This window comes from Hyla sarda, unplaced genomic scaffold, assembly GCF_029499605.1.
Source record: "Hyla sarda isolate aHylSar1 unplaced genomic scaffold, aHylSar1.hap1 scaffold_2166, whole genome shotgun sequence".
NCBI lineage: Eukaryota > Metazoa > Chordata > Amphibia > Anura > Hylidae > Hyla > Hyla sarda.
Genome location: NW_026608835.1, coordinates 2,929 through 20,329, shown reverse-complemented (window position 1 = coordinate 20,329; position 17,401 = coordinate 2,929). Strand labels below are relative to the sequence as shown.

The 17,401-nt window shown below is 40.4% G+C and overlaps 1 protein-coding gene across 1 annotated transcript; it reads left to right on the top strand.

The window, feature by feature from the left end:
• Positions 1–704: 704 nt before the first annotated feature.
• LOC130319788 (pseudokinase FAM20A-like) lies at positions 705–11,469 on the top strand (the record flags this gene model as incomplete). The annotated part of the gene is made up of 3 exons (XM_056552971.1): positions 705–820; positions 4,568–4,748; positions 11,268–11,469. Coding segments are annotated over 3 exons (499 nt in total), but the record flags the coding sequence as incomplete, so codon positions are not given.
• Between the last annotated feature and the right edge of the window lie 5,932 nt (positions 11,470–17,401).

Below are 17,401 nucleotides of genomic sequence, written 5' to 3'. Positions count from 1 at the left end.
CAACAGGAGAGACCCTCATACACCCCCCGTCACTACAGGATAGACCCTCATACACCCCCCGTCACTACAGGAGAGACCCTCATACACCCACTGTAACTACAGGAGAGACTCTCATACACCACCCGTCACTACAGGAGACCCTCATACACCCCCCGTCATTACAGGAGAGACCCTCATACAATTCCCATCACTACAGGAGACCCTCATACACCACCCGTCACTACAGAAGACCCTCATACACCTCCCGTCACAACAGGAGAGACTCTCATACACCACCCGTCACTACAGAAGAGACCCTCATACACCTCCCGTCACAACAGGAGAGACCCTCATACACCTCCCGTTACTACAGGAGAGACCCTCATACACCTCCCGTCACTACAGGAGAGACCCTCATACACCCCCTGTAACTACAGGAGAGACCCTCATACACCTCCCGTCACTACAGGAGAGACCCTCATACACCCCCTGTAACTACAGGAGAGACCCTCATACACCTCCCGTCATTACAGGAGAGACCCTCATACAATTCCCATCACTACAGGAGACCCTCATACACCTCCCGTCACTACAGGAGAGACCCTCATACACCCCCCGTCATTACAGGAGAGACCCTCATACAATTCCCATCACTACAGGAGACCCTCATACACCTCCCGTCACTACAGAAGACCCTCATACACCCCTCCCCCCCTTTTCTGCAGGATTCTGGATTTCCGTCGCGTCCCCCCGGTCTCCGGACGTTCCATTAATATTTCACAAGAAATTCTGGAGGTGACTGGAAACTCTGATCTGGAGAGCGTCTTCTTCATCTCACCAGGTATTGGGGGCCATCTGTGTATGCAAATGAGGTGGAGGGGCACCGTGTATGTAAATAAGGTGGAGGGGCACCGTGTATGTAAATAAGGTGGAGGGGCACCATGTATGTAAATAAGGTGGAGGGGCACCATGTATGTAAATAAGGTGGAGGGGCACCATGTATGTAAATAAGGTGGAGGGGCACCATGTATGTAAATAAGGTGGAGGGGCACCATGTATGTAAATAAGGTGGAGGGGCACCATGTATGTAAATAAGGTGGAGGGGCACCATGTATGTAAATAAGGTGGAGGGGCACCATGTATGTAAATAAGGTGGAGGGGCACCATGTATGTAAATAAGGTGGGGGGGCACCGTGTATGTAAATGAGGTGGAGGGGCACCATGTATGTAAATAAGGTGGAGGGGCACCATGTATGTAAATAAGGTGGAGGGGCACCATGTATGTAAATAAGGTGGGGGGGCACCATGTATGTAAATAAGGTGGAGGGGCACCATGTATGTAAATAAGGTGGAGGGGCACCATGTATGTAAATAAGGTGGAGGGGCACCATGTATGTAAATAAGGTGGAGGGGCACCATGTATGTAAATAAGGTGGGGGGGCACCGTGTATGTAAATGAGGTGGAGGGGCACCATGTATGTAAATAAGGTGGAGGGGCACCATGTATGTAAATAAGGTGGAGGGGCACCATGTATGTAAATAAGGTGGAGGGGCACCATGTATGTAAATAAGGTGGAGGGGCACCATGTATGTAAATAAGGTGGAGGGGCACCATGTATGCAAATGAGGTGGAGGGGCACCGTGTATGTAAATAAGGTGGAGGGGCACCGTGTATGTAAATAAGGTGGAGGGGCACCATGTATGTAAATAAGGTGGAGGGGCACCATGTATGTAAATAAGGTGGAGGGGCACCATGTATGTAAATAAGGTGGAGGGGCACCATGTATGTAAATAAGGTGGAGGGGCACCATGTATGTAAATAAGGTGGAGGGGCACCATGTATGTAAATAAGGTGGAGGGGCACCATGTATGTAAATAAGGTGGGGGGGCACCGTGTATGTAAATGAGGTGGAGGGGCACCATGTATGTAAATAAGGTGGAGGGGCACCATGTATGTAAATAAGGTGGAGGGGCACCATGTATGTAAATAAGGTGGAGGGGCACCATGTATGTAAATAAGGTGGAGGGGCACCATGTATGTAAATAAGGTGGAGGGGCACCATGTATGTAAATAAGGTGGGGGGCACCATGTATGTAAATAAGGTGGAGGGGCACCGTGTATGTAAATAAGGTGGAGGGGCACCGTGTATGTAAATAAGGTGGAGGGGCACCATGTATGTAAATAAGGTGGAGGGGCACCATGTATGTAAATAAGGTGGAGAGGCACCATGTATGTAAATAAGGTGGGGGGCACCATGTATGTAAATAAGGTGGAGGGGCACCGTGTATGTAAATAAGGTGGAGGGGCACCGTGTATGTAAATAAGGTGGAGGGGCACCATGTATGTAAATAAGGTGGAGGGGCACCATGTATGTAAATAAGGTGGGGGGGCACCATGTATGTAAATAAGGTGGAGGGGCACCGTGTATGTAAATGAGGTGGAGGGGCACCATGTATGTAAATAAGGTGGAGGGGCACCATGTATGTAAATAAGGTGGAGGGGCACCGTGTATGTAAATAAGGTGGAGGGGCACGTGTATGTAAATAAGGTGGAGGGGCACCGTGTATGTAAATAAGGTGGGGGGGCACCATGTATGTAAATAAGGTGGAGGAGCACCATGTATGTAAATAAGGTGGAGGGGCACCATGTATGTAAATGAGGTGGGGGGGCACCATGTATGTAAATAAGGTGGAGGGGCACCGTGTATGTAAATGAGGTGGAGGGGCACCGTGTATGTAAATGAGGTGGAGGGGCACCGTGTATGTAAATAAGGTGGAGGGGCACCGTGTATGTAAATAAGGTGGGAGGGGGCACCGTGTATGTAAATAAGGTGGAGGGGCACCGTGTATGTAAATAAGGTGGAGGGGCACCGTGTATGTAAATAAGGTGGGGGGGCACCGTGTATGTAAATAAGGTGGGGGGGGGGCACCGTGTATGTAAATAAGGTGGGGGGGGGCACCATGTATGTAAATAAGGTGGAGGGGCACCAAGTATGTAAATAAGGTGGGGGGGGCACCATGTATGTAAATAAGGTGGAGGGGCACCATGTATGTAAATAAGGTGGAGGGGCACCATGTATATAAATAAGGTGGGGGGGCACTATGTATGTAAATGAGGTGGAGGGGCACCATGTATGTAAATAAGGTAGGGGGGCACCATGTATGTAAATAAGGTAGGGGGGCACCATTTATGTAAATAAGGTAGGGGGGCACCATGTATATAAATAAGGTGGAGGGGCACCATGTATGTAAATGAGGTGGAGGGGCACCATGTATGTAAATAAGGTGGAGGGGCACCATGTATGTAAATAAGGTGGAGGGGCACCATGTATGTAAATAAGGTGGAGGGGCACCATGTATGTAAATAAGGTGGAGGGGCACCATGTATGTAAATGAGGTGGAGGGGCACCGTGTATGTAAATAAGGTGGGGGGCACCATGTATGTAAATAAGGTGGGAGGGCACCATGTATGTAAATAAGGTGGAGGGGCACCGTGTATGTAAATAAGGTGGAGGGGCACCGTGTATGTAAATAAGGTGGGGGGGCACCATGTATGTAAATAAGGTGGAGGGGCACCGTGTATGTAAATAAGGTGGGGGGGCACCATGTATGTAAATAAGGTGGGGGGGCACCATGTATATAAATAAGGTGGAGGGGCACCGTGTATGTAAATAAGGTGGGAGGGCACCATGTATGTAAATAAGGTGGAGGGGCACCGTGTATGTAAATAAGGTGGGGGGGCACCATGTATGTAAATAAGGTGGGGGGGCACCATGTATATAAATAAGGTGGGGGGGCACCATGTATGTAAATAAGGTGGGGGGGCACCATGTATGTAAATAAGGTGGAGGGGCACCATGAATGTAAATAAGGTGGGGGGCACCATGTATGTAAATAAGGTGGAGGGGCACCATGTATGTAAATAAGGTGGGGGGGCACCATGTATGTAAATAAGGTGGAGGGGCACCGTGTATGTAAATAAGGTGGGGGGCACCATGTATGTAAATAAGGTGGGGGGGCACCATGTATATAAATAAGGTGGAGGGGCACCGTGTATGTAAATAAGGTGGGAGGGCACCATGTATGTAAATAAGGTGGAGGGGCACCGTGTATGTAAATAAGGTGGAGGGGCACCATGTATGTAAATAAGGTGGAGGGGCACCATGAATGTAAATAAGGTGGGGGGCACCATGTATGTAAATAAGGTGGGAGGGCACCATGTATGTAAATAAGGTGGAGGGGCACCGTGTATGTAAATAAGGTGGAGGGGCACCGTGTATGTAAATGAGGTGGAGGGGCACCATGTATGTAAATAAGGTGGGGGGGCCCCGTGTATGTAAATAAGGTGGGGGGGGCACCATGTATGTAAATAAGGTGGAGGGGCACCGTGTATGTAAATAAGGTGGAGGGCACCATGTATGTAAATAAGGTGGGGGGGCACCATGTATGTAAATAAGGTGGGGGGGCACCGTGTATGTAAATAAGGTGGGGGGGCACCATGTATGTAAATGAGGTGGGGGGCACCATGTATGTAAATGAGGTTGAAGGGTCCAATTTAGATTTTAATCTTATGGCTTTTTTTCTTTAGCAAACAACGTGTGTTTTTTCTCCAAATGTCTGTACACGTGTAAGACGGAGTACGCGGTGTGCGGGGGTCCCCACATGGTAGAGGGCTCCCTCTCAGCCTTCCTGCCCTCATTGGGCTCTGCCCCCCGACTCTCTGTCCCCAATCCTTGGATAAGATCCTACACCTTCACAGGAAAAGAGGAGTAAGTGATGGGATATTATGGGGGGTATCCAGGAAAGCTGAGTGGATGGTGGATCTCCTGAGACTCCTCCATCACTGCGGCCAATTGTAAAGACAAACCCAAAAATGGGGACAATCATCTGGATAAAGACATGCGAGGTATATACTGCACCTCTGTGTATACAGTGTCATGTGACATTATATACTGCACCTCTGTGTATACAGTGTCATGTGACATCATATACTGCACCTCTGTGTATACAGTGTCATGTGACATAATATACTGCACCTCTGTGTATACAGTGTCATGTGACATTATATACTGCACCTCTGTGTATACAGTGTCATGTGACATCATATACTGCACCTCTGTGTATACAGTGTCATGTGACATAATATACTGCACCTCTGTGTATACAGTGTCATGTGACGTCATATACTGCACCTCTGTGTATACAGTGTCATGTGACATTATATACTGCACCTCTGTGTATACAGTGTCATGTGACATTATATACTGCACCTCTGTGTATACAGTGTCATGTGACATTATATACTGCACCTCTGTGTATACAGTGTCATGTGACATAATATACTGCACCTCTGTGTATACAGTGTCATGTGACATTATATACTGCACCTCTGTGTATACAGTGTCATGTGATGTCATATACTGCACCTCTGTGTATACAGTGTCATGTGACGTCATATACTGCACCTCTGTGTATACAGTGTCATGTGACATTATATACTGCACCTCTGTGTATACAGTGTCATGTGACATTATATACTGCACCTCTGTGTATACAGTGTCATGTGACGTCATATACTGCACCTCTGTGTATACAGTGTCATGTGACATAATATACTGCACCTCTGTGTATACAGTGTCATGTGACGTCATATACTGCACCTCTGTGTATACAGTGTCATGTGACATAATATACTGCACCTCTGTGTATACAGTGTCATGTGACATTATATACTGCACCTCTGTGTATACAGTGTCATGTGACATTATATACTGCATCTCTGTGTATACAGTGTCATGTGACATAATATACTGCACCTCTGTGTATACAGTGTCATGTGACGTCATATACTGCACCTCTGTGTATACAGTGTCATGTGACATTATATACTGCACCTCTGTGTATACAGTGTCATGTGACATAATATACTGCACCTCTGTGTATACAGTGTCATGTGACATTATATACTGCACCTCTGTGTATACAGTGTCATGTGACATAATATACTGCACCTCTGTGTATACAGTGTCATGTGACATTATATACTGCACCTCTGTGTATACAGTGTCATGTGACATTATATACTGCATCTCTGTGTATACAGTGTCATGTGACATAATATACTGCACCTCTGTGTATACAGTGTCATGTGACATTATATACTGCACCTCTGTGTATACAGTGTCATGTGACATTATATACTGCATCTCTGTGTATACAGTGTCATGTGACATAATATACTGCACCTCTGTGTATACAGTGTCATGTGACATTATATACTGCACCTCTGTGTATACAGTGTCATGTGACATAATATACTGCACCTCTGTGTATACAGTGTCATGTGACGTCATATACTGCACCTCTGTGTATACAGTGTCATGTGACGTCATATACTGCACCTCTGTGTATACAGTGTCATGTGACGTCATATACTGCACCTCTGTGTATACAGTGTCATGTGATGTCATATACTGCACCTCTGTGTATACAGTGTCATGTGACATTATATACTGCACCTCTGTGTATACAGTGTCATGTGACATCATATACTGCACCTCTGTGTATACAGTGTCATGTGACATTGTATACTGCACCTCTGTGTATACAGTGTCATGTGACGTCATATACTGCACCTCTGTGTATACAGTGTCATGTGACATTATATACTGCACCTCTGTGTATACAGTGTCATGTGACATCATATACTGCACCTCTGTGTATACAGTGTCATGTGACATTATATACTGCACCTCTGTGTATACAGTGTCATGTGATGTCATATACTGCACCTCTGTGTATACAGTGTCATGTGACGTCATATACTGCACCTCTGTGTATACAGTGTCATGTGACATTATATACTGCACCTCTGTGTATACAGTGTCATGTGACATAATATACTGCACCTCTGTGTATACAGTGTCATGTGACATCATATACTGCACCTCTGTGTATACAGTGTCATGTGACGTCATATACTGCACCTCTGTGTATACAGTGTCATGTGACATCATATACTGCACCTCTGTGTATACAGTGTCATGTGATGTCATATACTGCACCTCTGTGTATACAGTGTCATGTGACATTATATACTGCACCTCTGTGTATACAGTGTCATGTGACGTCATATACTGCACCTCTGTGTATACAGTGTCATGTGACATTATATACTGCACCTCTGTGTATACAGTGTCACGTGATGTCATATACTGCACCTCTGTGTATACAGTGTCATGTGACGTCATATACTGCACCTCTGTGTATACAGTGTCATGTGACATCATATACTGCACCTCTGTGTATACAGTGTCATGTGACATAATATACTGCACCTCTGTGTATACAGTGTCATGTGACATCATATACTGCACCTCTGTGTATACAGTGTCATGTGACGTCATATACTGCACCTCTGTGTATACAGTGTCATGTGACATCATATACTGCACCTCTGTGTATACAGTGTCATGTGACGTCATATACTGCACCTCTGTGTTTACAGTGTCATGTGACATTATATACTGCACCTCTGTGTATACAGTGTCATGTGACGTCATATACTGCACCTCTGTGTATACAGTGTCATGTGACATAATATACTGCACCTCTGTGTATACAGTGTCATGTGATGTCATATACTGCACCTCTGTGTATACAGTGTCATGTGATGTCATATACTGCACCTCGGTGTATACAGTGTCATGTGACATTATATACTGCACCTCTGTGTATACAGTGTCATGTGATGTCATATACTGCACCTCTGTGTATACAGTGTCATGTGACATAATATACTGCACCTCTGTGTATACAGTGTCATGTGACATCATATACTGCACCTCTGTGTATACAGTGTCATGTGACGTCATATACTGCACCTCTGTGTTTACAGTGTCATGTGACATTATATACTGCACCTCTGTGTATACAGTGTCATGTGACGTCATATACTGCACCTCTGTGTATACAGTGTCATGTGACATAATATACTGCACCTCTGTGTATACAGTGTCATGTGATGTCATATACTGCACCTCTGTGTATACAGTGTCATGTGACGTCATATACTGCACCTCTGTGTATACAGTGTCATGTGATGTCATATACTGCACCTCTGTGTATACAGTGTCATGTGACGTCATATACTGCACCTCTGTGTATACAGTGTCATGTGACGTCATATACTGCACCTCTGTGTATACAGTGTCATGCAACGTCATATACTGCACCTCTGTGTATACAGTGTCATGTGATGTCATATACTGCACCTCTGTGTATACAGTGTCATGTGACATTATATACTGCACCTCTGTGTATACAGTGTCACGTGATGTCATATACTGCACCTCTGTGTATACAGTGTCATGTGATGTCATATACTGCACCTCTGTGTATACAGTGTCATGTGACGTCATATACTGCACCTCTGTGTATACAGTCATGTGATGTCATATACTGCACCTCTGTGTATACAGTCATGTGATGTCATATACTGCACCTCTGTGTATACAGTCATGTGATGTCATATACTGCACCTCTGTGTATACAGTGTCATGTGATGTCATATACTGCACCTCTGTGTATACAGTGTCATGTGATGTCATATACTGCACCTCTGTGTATACAGTGTCATGTGATGTCATATACTGCACCTCTGTGTATACAGTGTCATGTGATGTCATATACTGCACCTCTGTGTATACAGTGTCATGTGACGTCATATACTGCACCTCTGTGTATACAGTGTCATGTGATGTCATATACTGCACCTCTGTGTATACAGTGTCATGTGACGTCATATACTGCACCTCTGTGTATACAGTGTCATGTGACGTCATATACTGCACCTCTGTGTATACAGTGTCATGTGACGTCATATACTGCACCTCTGTGTATACAGTGTCATGTGACGTCATATACTGCACCTCTGTGTATACAGTGTCATGTGACGTCATATACTGCACCTCTGTGTATACAGTGTCATGTGATGTCATATACTGCACCTCTGTGTATACAGTGTCATCTGATGTCATATACTGCACCTCTGTGTATACAGTGTCACGTGATGTCATATACTGCACCTCTGTGTATACAGTGTCATGTGATGTCATATACTGCACCTCTGTGTATACAGTGTCACGTGATGTCATATACTGCACCTCTGTGTATACAGTGTCATGTGACATTATATACTGCACCTCTGTGTATAGTGTCATGTGACGTCATATACTGCACCTCTGTGTATACAGTGTCATGTGACGTCATATACTGCACCTCTGTGTATACAGTGTCATGTGACGTCATATACTGCACCTCTGTGTATACAGTGTCATGTGACGTCATATACTGCACCTCTGTGTATACAGTGTCATGTGACGTCATATACTGCACCTCTGTGTATACAGTGTCATGTGACGTCATATACTGCACCTCTGTGTATACAGTGTCATGTGATGTCATATACTGCACCTCTGTGTATACAGTGTCATGTGACGTCGTATACTGCACCTCTGTGTATACAGTGTCATGTGACGTCGTATACTGCACCTCTGTGTATAGTGTCATGTGACGTCATATACTGCACCTCTGTGTATACAGTGTCATGTGACGTCATATACTGCACCTCTGTGTATACAGTGTCATGTGACATCATATACTGCACCTCTGTGTATACAGTGTCATGTGACATTATATACTGCACCTCTGTGTATACAGTCATGTGACGTCATATACTGCACCTCTGTGTATACAGTGTCATGTGATGTCATATACTGCACCTCTGTGTATACAGTGTCATGTGACGTCGTATACTGCACCTCTGTGTATACAGTGTCACGTGATGTCATACTGCACCTCTGTGTATACAGTGTCATGTGACGTCATATACTGCACCTCTGTGTATACAGTGTCACGTGACGTCATATACTGCACCTCTGTGTATACAGTGTCATGTGATGTCATATACTGCACCTCTGTGTATACAGTGTCATGTGACATAATATACTGCACCTCTGTGTATACAGTGTCATGTGACATAATATACTGCACCTCTGTGTATACAGTGTCATGTGACGTCGTATACTGCACCTCTGTGTATACAGTGTCACGTGATGTCATATACTGCACCTCTGTGTATACAGTGTCACGTGATGTCATATACTGCACCTCTGTGTATACAGTGTCACGTGATGTCATATACTGCACCTCTGTGTATACAGTGTCATGTGATGTCATATACTGCACCTCTGTGTATACAGTGTCATGTGATGTCATATACTGCACCTCTGTGTATACAGTGTCATGTGATGTCATATACTGCACCTCTGTGTATACAGTGTCATGTGATGTCATATACTGCACCTCTGTGTATACAGTGTCATGTGATGTCATATACTGCACCTCTGTGTATACAGTCATGTGACGTCATATACTGCACCTCTGTGTATACAGTGTCATGTGATGTCATATACTGCACCTCTGTGTATACAGTGTCATGTGACGTCATATACTGCACCTCTGTGTATACAGTGTCATGTGACGTCATATACTGCACCTCTGTGTATACAGTCATGTGATGTCATATACTGCACCTCTGTGTATACAGTGTTATGTGACGTCATATACTGCACCTCTGTGTATACAGTCATGTGACGTCATATACTGCACCTCTGTGTATACAGTGTCATGTGATGTCATATACTGCACCTCTGTGTATACAGTGTCATGTGATGTCATATACTGCACCTCTGTGTATACAGTGTCATGTGACGTCATATACTGCACCTCTGTGTATACAGTGTCATGTGACGTCATATACTGCACCTCTGTGTATACAGTGTCATGTGATGTCATATACTGCACCTCTGTGTATACAGTGTCATGTGATGTCATATACTGCACCTCTGTGTATACAGTGTCATGTGATGTCATATACTGCACCTCTGTGTATACAGTGTCATGTGATGTCATATACTGCACCTCTGTGTATACAGTGTCATGTGACGTCATATACTGCACCTCTGTGTATACAGTGTCATGTGATGTCATATACTGCACCTCTGTGTATACAGTGTCATGTGATGTCATATACTGCACCTCTGTGTATACAGTGTCATGTGATGTCATATACTGCACCTCTGTGTATACAGTGTCATGTGACATTATATACTGCACCTCTGTGTATACAGTGTCATGTGATGTCATATACTGCACCTCTGTGTATACAGTGTCATGTGATGTCATATACTGCACCTCTGTGGGTCTCATCTATGTCTCGTCCTCAGGTGGGAGCTGAATCCATCTTTCTGTGACTCTGTGAAGCGGCTGCACCCATACAGTAATCCTCGGCGGCTCCTGCACATAATGGACTTGGCCATATTCGACTTCCTAATAGGTGACTGGTGGTTTATGGGTAGATGCCGTGTCCAGTCCACAGGCCTGATAACCAAATATTCCCAGTTACTAGAGGACGAGAGTCAGGAATAGCAGAGACGAGGAGGCTACAAGAGCAACCCAGAAAGATAGTCAGTGTTATATCCAGCCAGGACAGACCCCTACATGCTCCATATATACCCAAGATCACTCTATGCCATCACAGGAGATCAGAAGGAGCCCCAGAGGTATCACTAGAGTATAATAATATTACAGGGTGTAGTCACTAGAGTCTGGAGAGTAATAATATTACAGGTTATAATCACTAGAGTCTGGAGAGTAATAATATTACAGGTTATAGAGTCTGGAGAGTAATAATATTACAGGTTATAGAGTCTGGAGAGTAATAATATTACAGGTTATAGAGTCTGGAGAGTAATAATATTACAGGTTATAGAGTCTGGAGTGTAATAATATTACAGGTTATAGAGTCTGGAGAGTAATAATATTACAGGTTATAGAGTCTGGAGAGTAATAATATTACAGGCTATAGAGTCTGGAGAGTAATAATATTACAGGTTATAGAGTCTGGAGAGTAATAATATTACAGGTTATAGAGTCTGGAGTGTAATAATATTACAGGTTATAGAGTCTGGAGAGTAATAATATTACAGGTTATAGAGTCTGTAGTGTAATAATATTACAGGTTATAGAGTCTGGAGAGTAATAATATTACAGGTTATAGAGTCTGGAGAGTAATAATATTACAGGCTATAGAGTCTGGAGAGTAATAATATTACAGGTTATAGAGTCTGGAGAGTAATAATATTACAGGTTATAGAGTCTGGAGAGTAATAATATTACAGGTTATAGAGTCTGGAGTGTAATAATATTACAGGTTATAGAGTCTGGAGAGTAATAATATTACAGGTTATAGAGTCTGGAGAGCAATAATATTACAGGTTATAGAGTCTGGAGAGTAATAATATTACAGGTTATAGAGTCTGGAGAGTAATAATATTACAGGTTATAGAGTCTGGAGAGTAATAATATTACAGGTTATAGAGTCTGGAGAGTAATAATATTACAGGTTATAGAGTCTGGAGAGTAATAATATTACAGGTTATAGAGTCTGGAGAGTAATAATATTACAGGTTATAGAGTCTGGAGAGTAATAATATTACAGGTTATAGAGTCTGGAGAGTAATAATATTACAGGTTATAGAGTCTGGAGAGTAATAATATTACAGGTTATAGAGTCTGGAGAGTAATAATATTACAGGTTATAGAGTCTGGAGAGTAATAATATTACAGGTTATAGAGTCTGGAGTGTAATAATATTACAGGCTATAGAGTCTGGAGAGTAATAATATTACAGGTTATAGAGTCTGGAGAGTAATAATATTACAGGTTATAGAGTCTGGAGTGTAATAATATTACAGGTTATAGAGTCTGGAGAGTAATAATATTACAGGTTATAGAGTCTGGAGAGCAATAATATTACAGGTTATAGAGTCTGGAGAGTAATAATATTACAGGTTATAGAGTCTGGAGAGTAATAATATTACAGGTTATAGAGTCTGGAGAGTAATAATATTACAGGTTATAGAGTCTGGAGAGTAATAATATTACAGGTTATAGAGTCTGGAGAGTAATAATATTACAGGTTATAGAGTCTGGAGAGTAATAATATTACAGGTTATAGAGTCTGGAGAGTAATAATATTACAGGTTATAGAGTCTGGAGAGTAATAATATTACAGGTTATAGAGTCTGGAGAGTAATAATATTACAGGTTATAGAGTCTGGAGTGTAATAATATTACAGGTTATAATCACTAGAGTCTGGAGAGTAATAATATTACAGGTTATAATCACTAGAGTCTGGAGAGTAATAATATTACAGGTTATAGAGTCTGGAGAGTAATAATATTACAGGTTATAGAGTCTGGAGAGTAATAATATTACAGGTTATAGAGTCTGGAGTGTAATAATATTATAGGTTATAGAGTCTGGAGAGTAATAATATTACAGGTTATAGAGTCTGGAGTGTAATAATATTACAGGTTATAGAGTCTGGAGTGTAATAATATTACAGGTTATAGAGTCTGGAGAGTAATAATATTACAGGTTATAGAGTCTGGAGAGTAATAATATTACAGGTTATAGAGTCTGGAGAGTAATAATATTACAGGTTATAGAGTCTGGAGTGTAATAATATTACAGGTTATAGAGTCTGGAGAGTAATAATATTACAGGTTATAGAGTCTGGAGTGTAATAATATTACAGGTTATAGAGTCTGGAGAGTAATAATATTACAGGTTATAGAGTCTGGAGTGTAATAATATTACAGGCTATAGAGTCTGGAGAGTAATAATATTACAGGTTATAGAGTCTGGAGAGTAATAATATTACAGGTTATAGAGTCTGGAGAGTAATAATATTACAGGTTATAGAGTCTGGAGTGTAATAATATTACAGGTTATAGAGTCTGGAGTGTAATAATATTACAGGTTATAGAGTCTGGAGTGTAATAATATTATAGGTTATAGAGTCTGGAGAGTAATAATATTATAGGTTATAGAGTCTGGAGAGTAATAATATTACAGGTTATAGAGTCTGGAGAGTAATAATATTACAGGTTATAGAGTCTGGAGAGTAATAATATTACAGGTTATAGAGTCTGGAGAGTAATAATATTACAGGTTATAGAGTCTGGAGAGTAATAATATTATAGGTTATAGAGTCTGGAGAGTAATAATATTACAGGCTATAGAGTCTGGAGAGTAATAATATTACAGGTTATACAGTCTGGAGAGTAATAATATTACAGGTTATAGAGTCTGGAGAGTAATAATATTACAGGTTATAGAGTCTGGAGTGTAATAATATTACAGGTTATAGAGTCTGGAGTGTAATAATATTACAGGTTATAGAGTCTGGAGAGTAATAATATTACAGGTTATAGAGTCTGGAGAGTAATAATATTACAGGTTATAGAGTCTGGAGAGTAATAATATTACAGGTTATAGAGTCTGGAGAGTAACAATATTATAGGTTATAGAGTCTGGAGAGTAATAATATTACAGGTTATAGAGTCTGGAGTGTAATAATATTACAGGTTATAATCACTAGAGTCTGGAGAGTAATAATATTACAGGTTATAGAGTCTGGAGAGTAATAATATTACAGGTTATAGAGTCTGGAGAGTAATAATATTACAGGTTATAGAGTCTGGAGAGTAACAATATTATAGGTTATAGAGTCTGGAGAGTAATAATATTACAGGTTATAGAGTCTGGAGAGTAATAATATTACAGGTTATAGAGTCTGGAGTGTAATAATATTACAGGTTATAGAGTCTGTAGTGTAAAAATATTACAGGTTATAGAGTCTGGAGAGTAATAATATTACAGGTTATAGAGTCTGGAGAGTAATAATATTACAGGCTATAGAGTCTGGAGAGTAATAATATTACAGGCTATAGAGTCTGGAGAGTAATAATATTACAGGTTATAGAGTCTGGAGTGTAATAATATTACAGGTTATAGAGTCTGGAGAGTAATAATATTACAGGTTATAGAGTCTGGAGTGTAATAATATTACAGGCTATAGAGTCTGGAGAGTAATAATATTACAGGTTATAGAGTCTGGAGAGTAATAATATTACAGGTTATAGAGTCTGGAGAGTAATAATATTACAGGTTATAGAGTCTGGAGAGTAATAATATTACAGGTTATAGAGTCTGGAGAGTAATAATATTACAGGTTATAGAGTCTGTAGTGTAATAATATTACAGGTTATAGAGTCTGGAGAGTAATAATATTACAGGTTATAGAGTCTGGAGAGTAATAATATTACAGGTTATAGAGTCTGGAGAGTAATAGTATTTCAGGTTATAATCACTAGAGTCTGGAGAGTAATAATATTACAGGTTATAGAGTCTGGAGTGTAATAATATTACAGGTTATAGAGTCTGGAGTGTAATAATATTACAGGTTATAGAGTCTGGAGAGTAATAATATTACAGGTTATAGAGTCTGGAGTGTAATAGTATTTCAGGTTATAATCACTAGAGTCTGGAGAGTAATAATATTACAGGTTATAATCACTAGAGTCTGGAGAGTAATAATATTACAGGTTATAGAGTCTGGAGAGTAATAATATTACAGGTTATAGAGTCTGGAGTGTAATAATATTACAGGCTATAGAGTCTGGAGAGTAATAATATTACAGGTTATAGAGTCTGGAGTGTAATAATATTACAGGTTATAGAGTCTGGAGAGGAATAATATTACAGGTTATAGAGTCTGGAGAGTAACAATATTATAGGTTATAGAGTCTGGAGAGTAATAATATTACAGGTTATAGAGTCTGGAGAGTAACAATATTATAGGTTATAGAGTCTGGAGAGTAATAATATTACAGGTTATAGAGTCTGGAGAGTAATAATATTACAGGTTATAGAGTCTGGAGAGTAACAATATTATAGGTTATAGAGTCTGGAGAGTAATAATATTACAGGTTATAATCACTAGAGTCTGGAGAGTAATAATATTACAGGTTATAGAGTCTGGAGAGTAATAATATTACAGGTTATAGAGTCTGGAGTGTAATAATATTACAGGTTATAGAGTCTGGAGAGTAATAATATTACAGGTTATAGAGTCTGGAGTGTAATAATATTACAGGTTATAGAGTCTGGAGAGTAATAATATTACAGGTTATAGAGTCTGGAGAGTAATAATATTACAGGTTATAGAGTCTGGAGAGTAATAATATTACAGGTTATAGAGTCTGGAGAGTAATAATATTACAGGTTATAGAGTCTGTAGTGTAATAATATTACAGGTTATAGAGTCTGGAGAGTAATAATATTACAGGTTATAGAGTCTGGAGAGTAATAATATTACAGGTTATAGAGTCTGTAGTGTAATAATATTATAGGTTATAGAGTCTGGAGTGTAATAATATTACAGGTTATAGAGTCTGGAGTGTAATAATATTACAGGTTATAGAGTCTGGAGAGTAATAATATTACAGGTTATAGAGTCTGGAGAGTAATAATATTACAGGTTATAGAGTCTGGAGAGTAATAATATTACAGGTTATAGAGTCTGGAGTGTAATAATATTACAGGTTATAGAGTCTGGAGTGTAATAATATTACAGGTTATAGAGTCTGGAGTATAATAATATTACAGGCTATAGAGTCTGGAGTGTAATAATATTACAGGTTATAGAGTCTGGAGTGTAATAATATTACAGGTTATAGAGTCTGGAGAGTAATAATATTACAGGTTATAGAGTCTGGAGAGTAATAATATTACAGGTTATAGAGTCTGGAGTGTAATAATATTACAGGTTATAGAGTCTGGAGAGTAATAATATTACAGGTTATAGAGTCTGGAGTGTAATAATATTACAGGTTATAGAGTCTGGAGAGTAATAATATTACAGGTTATAGAGTCTGGAGTGTAATAATATTACAGGTTATAGAGTCTGGAGAGGAATAATATTACAGGTTATAGAGTCTGGAGGGTAATAATATTACAGGTTATAGAGTCTGGAGTGTAATAGTATTTCAGGTTATAGAGTCTGGAGAGGAATAATATTACAGGTTATAGAGTCTGGAGAGTAATAATATTACAGGTTATAGAGTCTGGAGAGTAATAATATTACAGGTTATAGAGTCTGGAGTGTAATAATATTACAGGTTATAGAGTCTGGAGAGTAATAATATTACAGGCTATAGAGTCTGGAGAGTAATAATATTACAGGTTATAGAGTCTGGAGAGTAATAATATTACAGGTTATAGAGTCTGGAGTGTAATAATATTACAGGTTATAATCACTAGAGTCTGGAGAGTAATAATATTACAGGTTATAGAGTCTGGAGAGTAATAATATTACAGGTTATAGAGTCTGGAGTGTAATAATATTACAGGTTATAGAGTCTGGAGAGTAATAATATTACAGGTTATAGAGTCTGGAGTGTAATAATATTACAGGTTATAGCGTCTGGAGAGTAATAATATTACAGGTTA